This window comes from Antechinus flavipes, chromosome 1 (genome assembly GCF_016432865.1).
Source record: "Antechinus flavipes isolate AdamAnt ecotype Samford, QLD, Australia chromosome 1, AdamAnt_v2, whole genome shotgun sequence".
NCBI lineage: Eukaryota > Metazoa > Chordata > Mammalia > Dasyuromorphia > Dasyuridae > Antechinus > Antechinus flavipes.
The window spans coordinates 47,406,185-47,422,603 of NC_067398.1; the positions used below are offsets into that span (position 1 = coordinate 47,406,185).

Genomic DNA, 16,419 nt, shown 5'->3' on the forward strand with positions numbered 1-16,419 from the left:
TGCACCTGTTTATTTTCTGCTCTGCACTTAAAACAAAATTCGGGGTGGGGGTGGTCTTAGAGGAAGTGCTGTAAGTCTGTGCCCATTTAATAAGAGAAGCTAATTTGACCAGAAGTCAGAAAGGCAGCTAAACCTGTAGGACTAAAGTCTATGGAAGATCTAAATTTTGTGGGGAAATCATAATCAAGATGATGATGTATAAGAACATAGAGAAGACAGAGACAAAATGAGGGAGGAAAAACAGTGGGAAAGGGAGAGAGAGACAGAGACAGAGACAGAGACATAAAGTTGGGGTACGAAGAGGGTGAAAGAGACACAGAGAGAAAGAATCCAGAAAATTTTTCATTGAATTTGCTCTTAAGAATTATCACTGTAGGGCGGCTAGTTGGTGCAGTGGATAGAGCACCCACTGCACTAACTAACTGCCCTACTATGATAATTTGTCCTGAAGTCAAGAGACCTCAAATCTAGTCTCAGATACTTAACACCTCCTGGCTGTGGAACCCTGGGCAAGTCACTTAACCCTAATTGTCTCAGCAAAAAACTAATTAATTAATTAATTATCATAGTAAGGTAAGTCGGGCTTATTTAAATTAGAAAATTGTCCTTTCCAACAGCTACATGGATTTCTAAAATGAAGGGATGGATGAGATGCATAACAAATCTCGTCTAATGTATCTGAATATCAGCAGTGTTTTAAAAAGTCACAACAGTCTGTCTCTATCCAATGAATTAATATGCATAAATGTTCTTTACATTATATAAATGCTATTATTGTTGTTGTTAGCTTGTAGAGAAAACAGAAATATGAGCTGACTGGTAGTGAAGGAGACAGAGCAGTACAGAAAAGGCTAAGGGTTCTGCAATTGGTTCAGATTTTACCTCTGATACTTAGTACCTGTGTGGCTGTGGACAATTCATTTAATCTCTCTGGGCCTCAAGTCCCTGTCAACAAAATCAGGTAGTTGGAATAAATGAGCTGTAAGGTTTCCTCTAGATCTGGAAACATTTTTTAAGGTGCTGGTCCCCCGTTACAATGTCCTTCACTTCTACTGTCAGGTAGCTCATCCTAAGATCCCATCTGTGTCCATAATGATCCTGTGTCATCAGCCTACTTTAATACATGTCTTCTGGAAAGAAGATTCCTTGAAAATATTCTTTTTAAAATTTTTTTTTATTACCAATGTCTATTGATCAATAACTAAACATTTATTAAGCATCTGATATGTGCCAGATAACTGTGCTAAGAACATAAAGACAGTGAAATAGTCCCTACCCTCTAAGTGCTTATGTTCTGTAAGCCAATCCAAATAGTACACATAGAAATTGTTGCTGTTGTTTGTCCTTCGATCTCAAAGAGGACCATGACATGCAAGTGAAATGAATTAAAGTGAGCAAGGGCTGTGCAAAGTCATCAGGCTTACTTTCTCCTCCAGAGCCATTTGGGGCCAATGGCAAGATATCAGGATGAGTGGAGATGACCTCAGGAGGAACTGAGTTCAAATCCATCCAATTCATCCATCAAATCCTTTCATCTACTTAGCACCATGGGCAAGTCATTTAACTCTGATTGCTTTATCCATGCCCCCCAAAAAACTCATAGAGATATGTACTAAATGCATATATATATAATTCCTGAACCCCTTTTCCAGCAGAGCTACTAGAGCAGATTTTCATTTCCTTTTCCAACTCATTTTACAGTTGAAGAACTAAGAGAAATAAGGATTAAGTAACTTGTTCAATGTCACACAACTAATAAGTGTTTGAGGCTGGATTGAAATCAGGTCTTCCTCACTGAGCTATATTCTTTCCATTAACCAATCCCAATAAAATGCACACATTCCAGCCAACTTTTCTGGACTGATTATATACTATTCTACCTCTCCATCTTCTGATGTCCAGATGACCAGCCTGAATCATAAGAAATTGGTTAGGCAATATATACCTACTTAAAGACTGTATTGAATTCCTTCATCTACTCATTGGTTCATTCAAGAAACATTTATTCAGCATATTTTAGGACTATAGTCAAGGAACAGACTTTTCTTGCCTTCAAGGACTTTTTTAGGGTAATGATGTGTACATAAAATGAGGAGATTGGGCTAAATGGCCTCTGACATTCCTGCCATCTCTGTTTATGATACTATAAATACATATCCAACATATTACTATAAATAAATTCTAAAAATTAATATAATATAATTAATTTATATATTATATATTCAGGAGGGTCCTAGCAGTGAGAGAGAATCAAGAAGGGCTTCATGCACTTGATCTGAGTTTCAAAAGAAGCCAAAGATTCTAAGAAGTGCAGATATGGAAAGAATATAGGAATCAGGAAGCAGGACATCAAATATAGGGAAGTATAATTAGTCATCCAGTTTTAATAAAACATAAATCCAGGTCAAGGGGAGAAATGTGTAATAAACCTTGGAAAGGTAAGTTGGGCTCAAAGTGTGAGGATATTTAAATACTAAACAGAGAAGTCTGCCCCTTAATTCCAGAAACAATAGGGAACCCTTTGGATTTTTCAGTAGGGGAAAAATATAATTAAACTTTTCTTTGTCTTTTTTGAAGAAACCCATGAAAAACTACCCTTTTCTCTAGATACCATGTTAAAGATGTGACAGAAACTAAAAAGGAAAAAAATTCAGGGACAGTATATGAAAAATGAATATTATGTAAGGAAATATTGTTTAAAAATATACAACTTAATAATTTACCTGTCATCATTCATTAACTATTAATTGGATTGTCATTATTTTCTCATTAAATAACTGCCCATTAGTATTAATTGCCCATTATAGCAATTAGACAAACTTTATAATTTAAAAAAATTGAACCACACTTCTTACCTTTAATTTTCCCACTAGTTTAGGTGGAGGAAGTTCTGGTGAATTCTTAGCAGGTCCTAAATAACAGGAGGATCAATGTCACTACTGTCTATCAGAATCTAAAGGTTTAAATAACAATGCTAGTTAAATTTGTAAATTTCTAGTCCTGTATTTTGAATGGTTAAGATGAGGAGTCAATCCTTGAATATTTCTCCAGTTTCCCTATCTCTTCCCCGAATACACTTCCATAAGTCATGGGCCCCTAATAATTTGGTTTTAAAGAGTATTGTGTCTGGTAGGCAGTCAGCCTGAGACAAGTTTGCCTCAATCTCATCACCATCCCTTGTTTTTCAAGACCTTGACCCACAGAGATGAAATTTAGAGGTGTCCCCAGGCTTAGGCAGCTGGGCTAAAATCATGAGTGTCAGCATTTACGTCAAATGGGCTCATTCATTTCATTCATTTAGGCTTTCAGAAGGCTTTTACATTAATAGGATTCCCAAGTTTCCAAGCAGATACTTTGGCCCAGGAATTCTCCCTTCTTCTACAAAGCACTGAAGTATAATGAAAGTTTTGTTGGATTTGCAATCAGAGAAACTTGGTTCAAATCTTATCTCTGTCCTTTATGACCCTAACCAAGTCATTTAGCCTCAACTATAAGAGTTATACTAGGAAGACTATAAGATTTTTTGTTTTGTTTTTAATCCATATTTCCACTCCATAACTCCAGTTAAAGAAGCCACTGCAGGTCATAAAGTTTTACTTAATCCCCATTAATAGATATTAATTTTTTATTGTTCTAGAATCTCTTTTGTAAAGTCAAACTATTACATTAAAATCTTGAAATAAAGAGCCTGATTGGGGGGAAAAAGGAAAGAAAAATAAGGACATTCCTTCCATTCGTAAAAATTCCACTAATTTGATCTGGAATTTGACAGTGGGGACAGGGAACACATAGAGTCCAATCTCCCAGAGTCTGAGCAGATGAACGTTCAGGGGCCATATAAGGCTGGGAGGGTCCCGAAATATATCCTTGTCCCAATCTTAGCAGCCAAATGTCTGGGATGCAGATGGAAACTCCAGGCAACTTGAGAGTTTAGTTGGAGTTTGCATAGGCTGCTACTAAGGTACATTCTTGTGGGCAAATGAATCTTCCAGGATGTTGTCCAAGCAAATGTTTTGCTTGTGGGTTAATCGACTTTTTTCTTTCCTGTTGAATCTTCTCTGGAAATTTGAAAACACAGCTCTCCTCAGTCACTAAAAAAATAAAGTATCATAGGATTTAGAACTGAAAAGGACTGTGGAGATCATTTCTTCCAGCCTAGCCCCATTGAACAGAGAAACTGAGGTCCAAAAAGTTAAAACTGAGGTTTGAATTTGTTTTCAAACTCCCTTAAATGTTTATGCATCATTTAATCTATAAGACGAAAGAAGAAAGAAAAGTTGAGAAAAAGCAGAGTTGGAATAGACATCTTATTTATCCTCCCCCCCCCATCAGAATAGCCCTTAGAATAGTCTTAATTAATTACCAGCTTTCTGGGTTTCCTAAACCCTGTTCTTTCTTTCAGCCTAACCAGTGCCTTTTTTGGCAGAACCAAGTAATTACCAGTTTACCACTCCATTCAGTACTACAATCTCATAGATTAAAGCTAGAAAATGCAATTTGGTCCAATTGCTTTTTTTTATGGGCGAAGAATTTCTTACAGTCTCATATTCAGAGAAGTTTGAACTCAGGGCATCTGGCTATAAATTCAGTGTTCTTTCCATTGTATCATGTTATTTCTTCTTTATATGTGGAAATAGTCCAAAGGACCATTGGACCCTATAGTTCATGAGGCTCAAGGGCACCTCATAGATTCAACAGCTATACTACATATGAAATCTACTTCTCAAAAGCAAATAAGATACAGTGACTTGAGACATTTCAAGTTAGAAACTGTTGATGTTTTTACCCCGATGGTAGAGAACATCGTGTTCAATAACAAATCCATTTGTTCTTCCCAAAGAAGCAGAGATGGCAGATGAAGGAGGCATATATAATAACTATTATAGATATTATACATATTTGTCCTTAAATATTCTCAGCATGAAGAAGGGGATAATGCTACAGACCTCAAAAACAACAAATGGAGGAAAACCCCTCCCTGATGATCTGTTTGGTTGCTAAGTGAAGATAGTGAATGATCACCATAAGAGGAAACAGGGAGATTGTGTTTATAAATAAATTGGAAGTATTTGCTTTGGAAAGAAGCCAGAACTTGGATTTAAGGCTCTTGTGTTAATATTTACTGTGCTGTGATAGTGAAATTTTCAGAATCCTCTTTGGATTAATGTGGGTCAGCAAGTGAATAAGGAGTTTCCAAAAAGAAACATCATATGATGTAGATATGACTCTTGGCTGTTCAAACCACTGGGATTATAGTGTTAAGCCACCACAGTCTAGAGGGATTTTCTCAAACATCATTTTAAGATGGTGAAGTTTTAACCAAAAGAATAGTGTGTAGCTATTAATCATATTAGTCTGCTATTGCTTGAAACAAAATATAAATTGATTGCTCCTACTAGAAAGCCCCCTAGGGATGCTATCAAGAATAAAAAGAAATTTTATGATTATCAGAGAATTTTTGATTCTCTCCATTTAGGGATTTTATCGATTCCAATCTCTTACCTTCTTCTCCTACCATGTAAACAGCGACTGCTTTTATCTTTGTTTTCCCAGAATTTTGCTGACTGTTTGAACAAGAGTTGGGCATTTAATAAACACTTATTGAATTGAATTGTTGGGAAAGGATACAAAAGTACTAATTGGTTTGTAATTCTGTGTACTATCTGGGAGGATAAAAGATTTACAAGGCAACTAAATCATGCAGTGGAGAGTGCAGGGTCTGGGAATTGGGATGACCAGAGTTTAAATCCAGCATCAGACCTTACTTCTTGTATGATGGGAAAAATTATTCACTTTTTTTTTACACACTTTTTTCAACTGTAAAGTGGGCATAATAATAGCACCCACCTCCCACTATTGTGAGGTCAAATGAAATGATATTTATAAAAATACTTAATACAATATGATACATAATAGTCACTTAATAAGTGTTTCATCTCTTCCCCTCCCCCAATCTAGACAAATTTAGAAGGTAAATGCTTAAACTCTGTAAGTGACCAGCTTGTTTTAAGTTCTTTGAAAGCAAATGGTATGATAATTATAAATGATCTTTATCTATCCCTCAAGAAGAACCCAGATAATCTCTTCAAGATAACACTGTCTCATTCTCAGAATACATTTGAGAATCACAATTTTTTTTTCCTTTAGAAGATTCATTAGACATTTCTTACCAAAGCACTTTGACCTTTCCTACAATTTGGAATTTTTTGTTGTAGTTTTCTATAAGAACATTATATCTCTATAAGAACATTCTATAGAACATTTCCATAAGAATGTTATGTTTCCTTTTTCTTTACAGTCAAGAACATACCACTCTTGTCTTGAATAATGCCTGCCTCTCTGATTTTAAAAGTTCTCCAGGCTTTAAAGGGAGGCCAAAAGGAACATATAATCCAGTTTTCAAAACTTACTATCATGATATTCTACCCTTCTGTAAGATATTAGCTTCAATTCTACCTGCTCTCCTCACTATGCTCTTACAGCATGTTTATTATGAGATATTTAATTGTTCAACCAAAGCACAATGATTGGGGTTCAAATGGTGCTCAATTGTCCTACCTCATTCTGCAGTAATAATGTGACTTTGCTCTCCATCTGACTTCTTGCTTTTAACACTGTTTATGAAATATCAACTTGATTAAGTATTCCTAATCTGGGACTCTGGCACCAATTCCCATTTTCCAATAATAACAAAGGGATTCAAGATTTCAAAGGATAGAGAAAGAATCTTGTGTCAAAGTCCAGAAATTTGGGGTCAAATCAGACCTGAGTTCAAATTCTTACTTTTCTCCTTATTAGTGGTATGACCTTGCACAAGTTAGTTACTTCTCTGAATTTCAGTTTAGCAATTTTTAAGATAAAAAGATTGGATAAGATAACCTCATATGGCTCTTCAAAATCATAGATTTCTGTTATTCTATGTGATAAATGAGGACTGAAGTTATCAAAGAAGGCTTCATGGAAGAGACAAAATAAATAAAATAGAACTTAAAATTAAGACCAGATTTGAATAAGGAATATGTAGAAAATGGAGGAGGTATGAGAAAATCAGAGGAAGAAAAATGTACTTTAGTCATACATTTAAAACTGAAAAAAACTCAAAAGCCATTAAATCCAACTCTCTCTTTTATAACAGGCTAATAAGGCTTAAATGACTTTCCAGAAGTTCTACAGCTAGTAAAAATCTGAGGAAAGATTCAAATTCAGCTCTGCTTTCCTCCATGCCTTCCACTTTCTCCATTGGCCATCTAGATCTAGATTCTATAAATTCAGAACAATAAGGTTTGACTACAATGCATAATGTCCCTTAGGAAGGATAGCAGTTTAACAAAGTGGCTGAATTGACCCATGTCCTAATGAATAAAAACTGAATTTAGGGTGAAATATCAAAGGAAAAAAAAAAAAAAAACATCATCCTTGAGCTGACACATGCTTCGGCGGTGAGACCAGAAGAAAAAAAAAATCTTTGGGTCTTATGCTTTTCCTTTCTCCATTTTTATTAGCTCATAATTAAAAGTAATAGTCATGATCCCGTCCCAACTCCATGATGAGATCAGAAATTTGGGGTACTAGAATTCTTCTGGGTCATCAAAGTCACTCTCTGGAATCTCTTAAGATTTCACAAGAAAGAGACATGGAAAACAGCTCATGGCAAAAAAAAAGGAAATTAATTCCTGACATGTGCTGACAGACCTTATTATTTGGGACATCTTGTTTTCATAAAATGGCAATTAGACTGTTTGCTTTAAAGGCTACTGGAAGAAATAAAGTCTGTTGTAGAGATGTTGTAAGATAGTAGAGGCATTGACATTCCCAAAAGCATTCTGGGGTAACTGAAAAAATTGAAACCCATAGCAGATAGAGCATCCATGAGAATTAATGTAGCTAGGTAAATCAAGATTATAAGAGATCAGAGAATCTCCTTCAAGGAAGAGACAGCACCTAAGACAACTCTGGTATTATAATGATGAAAAAGCTTTGGATTCAGGGGTAGAAAATCTGGATTCAAATCCCAATTGTGAGGTTGGACGAGTCTCTCTTGGTCTCAATTTATACATTTTTAAAATTGTGTTAAAGAAGGGATTGGATTCCATAACCACTAATTTCCTTCAGCTCTAACTCTTCAGGTCCTTTGATATAGGATTGACCTGCTTTAGACCAAGTCCAAAAGTTCACCACTTTTACAAATAATCAGTTGTAAGGACCAGACCATGTCAAAGAGTTGCATGTCAAAGAGAATCTAAGTCTCTTGAGATCAAGGGCTCTTAGGGTTTTAATCTTTGTTTCTTAAGTGCTTAGTAAAATTCCTAGCATATAACCATAGCTTTTGATTAACCTGAAATGCTTACCTTTTTAGGTAAGGCTGAGGATGGAAGTTGGGGCGATCTGGAGAGCTCTACCTAATAATGGGGCATGCTGGGAATTTGTCCTGCCTCTTCTTTGGAATGAGCTACAGACTCTTCCATTAGTCCCAGGGCAGAAAACATTTTGCAGTTAGAGAACTCACCTTGGTCTAGTTCTTCTAAATAATGTACCTGTTTCCCATTGTTCTGACAGGCTTTCCCTTCTTTAATCAATAATGCTGTTTTATATGTGTATAGATAGATAGATAGATAGATAGATAGATAGATAGATAGATAAATAGATATAGATATATAGATGTGTATATATATATAGATAGATAGATAGATATACACACACATATATATGCTCTCTCTCTATATATATATTTATATATACATGTTCTCTCTCTCTCTCTTTATCTATCTATCTATCTATATATATGCGTTAAGACTAGTTATTCCTGGATCACGGCAATCTTGATGTTTTCAGAATAAAAGTTTGTTTCAGAAGATTTGTGCTAAGGCATGATCCATTTCACAGAGTAGCAGCATTTTATAGTTGAAAGGGTCCTTCAAAAGTCATCAATCCAAACTCCCACCCAGTAGAGAAATTTTCTGGACTGCAAATACCAGGCAGACCTAATTATTTAAAAACACATACTTCAGGCCTTCAGGGACTCCAGACAATAGAAGAAAATTCAAAACCCTGAGCTTTCCTTTATAAGACTCGGTGGCTTTTGAACATATACATCAGAGTGGGGAAATAAGCTAATTCCTTTCCCATGGGAGTCATGACCTTAGAAATTGTAAAACTTTTAACGTTTTTAGCCAGCCAGGTAGAAAATGTACTTTACATCCAAATAGCATTCACAGCATACTCTTCCCAGCTATTTTTAGGTTATCATGAAACTAATGAATTAATCAATTAATTCTAAGACCCCTGGTTAGCTCCAGGCCATCTAGAAAAGTTTGTATACACAGTCACATTAGGAAGTCATATTAACTGTGCATCACATTAGATCTTAAGGAAAAGATCTTAAGGAAAGCCTCTGAAGGCTCTAAAATGGAATTTTACAAAGGATAATTTTAAGGAAGTAGGAAAAAAGGAACAATCATTTTTATAGAGCTTATTGCTAAGCACTATATATATATATATCTATAAATATATGCACACATATGGATATTCTTATATAATATGCACAACATATATATATATATATATATATATACACACACATACATATCAAATAAGACTATATATATATATATGTAAAATCTCATTTAATCCTCATAGCAATGCTCTGAGTAGATGCTATTATTATCTGCATTTTATTATTGAGGAAACTGAGGCACAAAGAGGATTAAACAGCAAATAAGTGTCTGAGGTCATATTTGAATTCAATTCTTCCTAACTCCAGGTCCAGGGCTTTACCATTATGCTTTTTGGCTTGGCTTAGAATCAGAAAATCTGGGTTCAAGTCCTGCTCCTAACACATCTTGGCTACCCAACTGACAGGTCACTAAGCTCTGAGTGCTCTAAATGACTCTCTAATAACATTACTTGGAAGATACCAACTTGGTAGAGGGATTTTTTTTTTTGGCAAAAAGGAATTTACTTACTAGGGGAATTCTATTCTCCAGTGAATCAATCAACAGGCTTCATAGGGGCATTTGCAGGTGGGATTTTACTACTAATAGGATGGACATTAATGCCACCTTTCTTGGCTACTTCACAGTGCAATCATGAAAATAAAATGAGAGGAGTCAGTCAACAAGCATTTATTAAACACTATGAACAAAACAATATGCTCAGCTTGGGGAATACAAAATATGGTTAAAAGGCAGTTTTATGTCTTGATGGAGCTCACATGATGTTAGAATTCTTACAAGGTGCTAAGGCAGAGGAACTGATAGAGACAATGGTTGTTCAGCAGGGTGCTTAACAGTTCTCTAGATGTAATTAGTACTTATTAGAGTTCACACCTTTAAGAGAGCATATATAAGGAGGAGCTCGCAAGCCCACTAAGAGACAAGCCCACTCAAAGAGGAGGAGACAGATTCATTCCATCTTCCACCTTTGTGCTGGCTGGAGACTGAAGCTAGAGAGGCAAAGGACTAGTGGCAAGAGCTCTCAGAACCAAGGAGAGAGATAGGCTTCTAAGAAAGCTAACCAGGCCCAAGGAAAGAGACAAGACTTAAAAGGAAACAATAAAGGACTGGACTTTAACTCCTGCCTGAATTTGAGGTGATTATTACATTGAACTGAAACTAAGGCTGCTCCCAGAAGCCCCCCAAGAAACCTGCTCCCAAAGAACGATTATATTATAGAGAAGAATATTACACATTCCAATTAAGGCATGCAAATAATAATGTACATTCAAGATCTACATGGTATAGATGGAAGGTCATCTCAGAGGGAAGGAAGCAGGAGTGGGGAAGAAATGTGAGCTCAGAAAGGCTTCCTGTATCAGGCAGCATTTGAGCTAAGTCTTAAAAGAAACTATGAGGGAAAGAGGGAGGAAAAGGATTATAAGCATGGAGGGGTGGGAGATACAGTCCAAAGGTTCAGAGAAAGGAAGCTTAAATGCCCTGTGCCAGGAACAACAAACAGGCCAATGGACCTGGGATTTAGAATAACTAGAGGGGAGTAAAGTGTAAGACTGGAAGAACAGAAAGGAGATACATTAAAAGAGAATGAAAAGACAATTTTATATATGATCCTGGACATACTATGGAGCCATTGGAGTTTATTGAATTGGAAATGGTGGGTATAAAATGGCTGCTTCTGTGCTTTAGGAAAATCATTTTGATGGCTGAATGAAGGGTGGATTTCAATGAGTGTGGGAGTAGACAGGTGATCAGTCAGATTTGGCCAGGGAGTTTGAGCAAGAGATGCCAAATGGGGCTGTCACAATTTCCCAATGTGGCAAAACCAGGTTAAAAGGTAACTGAGAAATATGAGACGAAATAAGTAAAAATACAATATTATACAGATGATGTTATTTTTGGTTTTCTGAGAAAATATGAGGTCCATAAAAATCCCTTCCTATTTGAAACTGATACCACTGATCAGAACAATTCTGTTTAGTACTTAAATATGTTTGTCTCCTAGTGCTTATTTTTTATGCTTCTGAGCTTAATTTCCCCAATAATACATGTATTCATAACTCATAAAGGGAAGAGAATGTATACTTTTAGATTGTGGGACTATTATATAGAAATGCAGGTGAGAAAACCCCTTCTACCCATGAAACTGCTTCATTGACACATTATTTAAGGGGTACTTAGAATACCACATGGGTAAGGGACCCATCCAGGGTCATAGAGACAATATGTATCAATAGTATAATGTAAACCCTACTTTCTTTGACTGATGCTGACTTTTCTTTATCCTACTGCCTCTGGAATGTTTTTTTAAATAACTTTTTATTGACAGAGCCCATGCCTGGGTAATTTTTTTTACAACATTATCCCCTGCACTCACTTCTGTTCCGATTTTTCCCCTCCCTCCCTCTACCCCCTCCCCCAGATGGCAAGCAGTCCCTTACATGTTAAATAGGTTACAGTATATCCTAGATACAATATACGTGTGCAGAACTGAACAGTTCTCTTGTTGCACAGGGAGAATTGAATTCAGAAGGTATAAATAACCCGGGAAGAAAAACAAAAATACAAGCAGTTTATATTCATTTCCCAGTGTTCTTTCTTTGGGTGTAGCTGCTTCTGTCCATCCTTGATCAATTGAAACTGAATTAGCTCTCTTTATCAAAGAGATCCACTTCCATCAGAATACATCCTCAAACAGTATCGTTGTTGAGGTATATAATGATCTCCTGGTTCTGCTCGTTTCACTCAGCATCAGTTCATGTAAGTCTCGGCAGTCCTCTCTGTATTCATCCCGCTGGTCATTCCTTACAGAACAATAATATTCCATAACGTTCATATACCACAATTTATTCAACCATTCTCCAATTGATGGGCATCCATTCATTTCCTCTGGAATGTTTTTAATCCTCCCTTATATTCCCCACAATGTCCAGGAAAAGCTCTTTATATATTTTTTGCTGGTTTGCTTTGTAGCGTGGGACTGAATTAGGACACCCACCCACTGTGTGCCTTTTTGTGTTCTGCTTTTAGATCTGTGAGCACTGTAAGCAGGCTGCCCCCTCAGACTGCCCTGTGGTGTATGCAGACCGAGCTGGTTATGATAGGCAATGGCATCCTGCCTGCTTTGTATGTGCCAAGTGCTCTGAACCTCTGGTGGACCTGATCTACTTCTGGAAAAATGGGGTTCCCCTTTGTGGGCGCCATTACTGTGAGAGTGTACGGCCCAGGTGCAAGGGCTGTGATGAGGTAAGCATATTATTTCTTGCAAAGATAGTCTTTCCCATGCATCCCATATATTCTGGGGAAGTATCAAGTAACAGAGGGTCATAGAACTCAAGTTACAGTGGACTTCAGGGGCCATCTATTCAATAGAGAAAAATCCACAGAGGTTAAATGACTCATCCAGGAATGTGCTGGAGAAACAGAGACAAAAGTGTAATAGTCCCTGCCCTCAAGAAACTTATATTTTACTAGGACCACATGTCATTGCTTTGTACCTCTTGCCCTAAAACACCACCATTAGGAATACAAAGGAATTATATATATATATATATATATATATATATATATATATATATTTTCCAACTTTTGGGGAGAAATGATATCTCTCCCATAAGTAAGCAAATCTCTAGTCACACAGAAGTTTTGGTGATGTAAAAAATAACAACATAACATAGAAATTACAACTATAAAGAGCTTTATCCAAATCCAAGTATAGTCACATCAGTCATCTCATTTAGTTCTTACAGCAAGTCTATGATCTAAAATGGGTAGCATCATAAACCCCATTTGACAAACTAGCAAACAGAGATCCAAAATGTTTTAAAGATTTAGTCAAATTTCAAATCAATACCAAGTATTTTGACTCCCAGTTAAGCATCCTTTATTCTTTTTCTGAGACTTCAATAAAACATGACCCCTTTTGGCCTGTTTTTTTCCCCTATTCCCTGTGGTTTTATTGTTCATACCAAACTGAGACAACCAAGATTTCTAGGACTGAGGTCATTTCCAAGACCATGTGAGTATATTGAAATATAGTGATTGGGAGTTTAAATGATCTACCCACATGATTTTGACCTACACAAACTTCAAATTTATTCACTTGCTTCTGATGCCCTCAAATCTTAATCAATGACCAAGCCCTGGAAGATCACTAGTTCCACAAATTCACTGCATTTGGATTTACCTCAGTCAGAGAAAATGCCTTTTTAGAAGGAAGGGTTAATCCATCAGGCCCAGGGGAACAAGGGGACTGAGAGCTGGGTTTTGGTTTCAATCCAAAGAATATCACAGGATATCATGAAGCAATAAATTGACTGCAAGTAACCTCAATCCCCAAGTGAAGAATCTTTCACATCTGTGGCTGGGAATGCTATATACCACATCCCCCAAATACCATGTTTATACACAGAGAATAGTGGAAGAAGTTCTCTCCTGACTTTCTTATGGATCAATTTAAAGATGATTTTTGTTTGTTTGTTTTTTAAATAGTCTGAAAGCCTAGACTCTTAAGTCTATGATATTGCCAGGTCATTTCCTTTTGTAAATCTGGGTGAGCTCTTTTTTCCCTGCCCAAGAACTGAATTGAGTTTTGTGGCTTATTTTTTTCTATTCTGTCAGATTATATTCACCGAGGACTACCAGAGAGTGGAAGATCTGGCCTGGCATCGAAAGCACTTTGTCTGCGAGGGTTGCGAGCAATCATTGACTGGCCGAGCTTACATTGTGACAAAGGGCCAGCTTTTGTGCCCCACCTGTAGCAAAACCCAGCGTTCTTAAGGGGTGTCCCCTTGGAGCCTGAGTGGAGGGAGACGGCCAGAATCCCTGCCATCTCACCCTGAGGCAGAAGAGAATGTCTGAGCTCAAGCAAGCAACTAATACATATTTCAGTGGGATATTTTTTAAAGGAAAGATACTTGTGGGTAGATAGTTTCAAAACCAAAAAATGTTCTGTGTAAACATGGGGAAGAAAGCTATTTTCAGATGAAAGGAGAAGTGCTACATGGCACCACTGGTGTTTTATAGAAGGAGTTTCCCAAAATGCCAATGTGAGAGGTTAGATCATATAGGAATAGAATCTGAGTGCCTTTTTCATGAACACAGGAGCTCCTGAAACATCAAGGAGTTAGAGGGGGGTGGGTGGGATGTTGGATTCCAAAGGTTTTTTTTTCAGCCTCCTTTTCAAATATAATTCAAATTTCAAAGTGCATTTTTTGCATGTTAAGCTTATTCTCAATAAAAATTCTATTAAATCAAGATATTTCTCCTTATTTGGCTATTCACACTGTCCATTGTTTGAAAGATTTTGGTTAATGATCATTGTATATACTAACAGCAATGTTGTTTTAACTAGAACTTTGGGCAATTAAGTCATTTTGATTATTACAAATATCCAAATTAATTACAAAGGACCTATGAAGGAAGATACTATCTGCATACAAAGAAAGAACTGATAAATAAAAATGTGTATAGAATAATTTTTATACACATACACATATTGTGTCTACTGGTAACAAATAGCTAGAGAAAAAGCAAAAAAAAAAAGAAAGTTACATTACATCTCAGAGTTAATTTATGCTGGACCATCAGAATAGAAGAAAATAGAAGACTAGACACAAAAGATTAATCTGCAGGGGGAAAATAATAAACATTACTTCTTACTTGTTCCTCCTTCATTTCCCTACCAAAGAGCTGAACCAGATGCTTTTACCAGAGCTGTAAAGATGGTACTGAAAAACCTTATAGAAACAATCCAATCTAGAGGTTCTGAATCTTTTTCATCTCATTGATCTTTGGCAGTCTGGTCCATCTTCAAAAATAATACTTTTTGAATGAAGTAAAACACATAAGATTGCAAATGAAACAAACTACATTAAATTATAATTACCAACAAAAGTAAGTTTATGGACTATGGAGTAAGAATCCTTGATGACCTGGCTTCTTCACATTATAGAGAAGGAATGGCTATTCAGAGAAATTATGACCTGTCCAAATTCTCACAGATAATTAGTTGATATCAGGATAAAGATTAAAAATCCAGTTTGTTTAATTGTCAATTCAACACTCTTTATACTACGTAAATTAAAGAACAGTAAAAACCAACTGGTCTACATTTTACAAACTTTCATTTTAATGATTTCAGTATAATGTAGTCTGTTGAGGTTATGTCTGATTTGGTATACAATGTGCAATAAGGTTTTAATGAGGTGATTCTGTCACTTTCCCCTGGGAAATGATTATCTGGCTAATGCCAAATTCCACATTGTCATGTGCTAACAAGGAGATCACGGACTCCCTCTGGGAAGTGATAATGAGAGGGAAATGGACTTTAAAATGCAGGAGGACAGGAGATGAACCCAAAGGTCCAGATGTCCCACATCTGCATTTTCATCTTTTAAACCATCAAAATTCAGCTGCATTGGAATTACAAACATGAGCTCAAGATACTTTACCTTATTTAACCCTAATCCTAAAAAGCCAGGTAATAAGGGTATAGGTTTACCAGAAATACTTTTCAGAAATTTCCCTCTCTATTTTCTTCTCTTTTCTACTGCAGTCAAATTTTCAAGTATCTTAAGTCACTTCTACCTAGAAACCCTAGGCTAATCATGTTTAGGGACTATTCATTCATACAATCATTGTAAACTTAAAAGAGAGAGAATTGAATAGAGAAAGAGAAAGAGACAGAGACAGAGACAAAAAAAAAAAAAACAAAGAAAGAGATACAGAGAGAGACAGAGAAATAGAAAGACAAAGAAGGATGGGGAGAGACAGCACAGGGACACAGAGAGACAGAGAGAAACACACAGAAAGAAAATGACAGACACATACACTGAGTGAGAGAAACAGAGAGAGAATATCAAAATTATCTAAAATTATTATTATTAGTCCCTGCCCTAAGAGTAAAGATATAAATGTTGCCTGGATGAAGCAACATTTGTTTCCATTATCTCAGTCTGCTTAAAAATAT

General features: G+C 36.3%; 1 protein-coding gene across 2 annotated transcripts in view; it reads left to right on the forward strand.

Moving 5' to 3' along the window:
- Positions 1-14,705, forward strand: part of LMCD1 (LIM and cysteine rich domains 1) — a 72,867-nt gene extending 58,162 nt beyond the window's left edge. For both annotated transcript variants that reach the window (XM_051981360.1, XM_051981367.1), the window contains 2 exons: positions 12,480-12,695; positions 14,070-14,705. In XM_051981360.1, the coding sequence (XP_051837320.1) occupies positions 12,480-12,695; positions 14,070-14,228 (375 nt within the window). In that variant the 3' untranslated portion in view covers positions 14,229-14,705. The remainder of the gene's footprint in view (positions 1-12,479; positions 12,696-14,069) is intronic.
- The last annotated feature ends 1,714 nt before the right edge of the window (positions 14,706-16,419 follow it).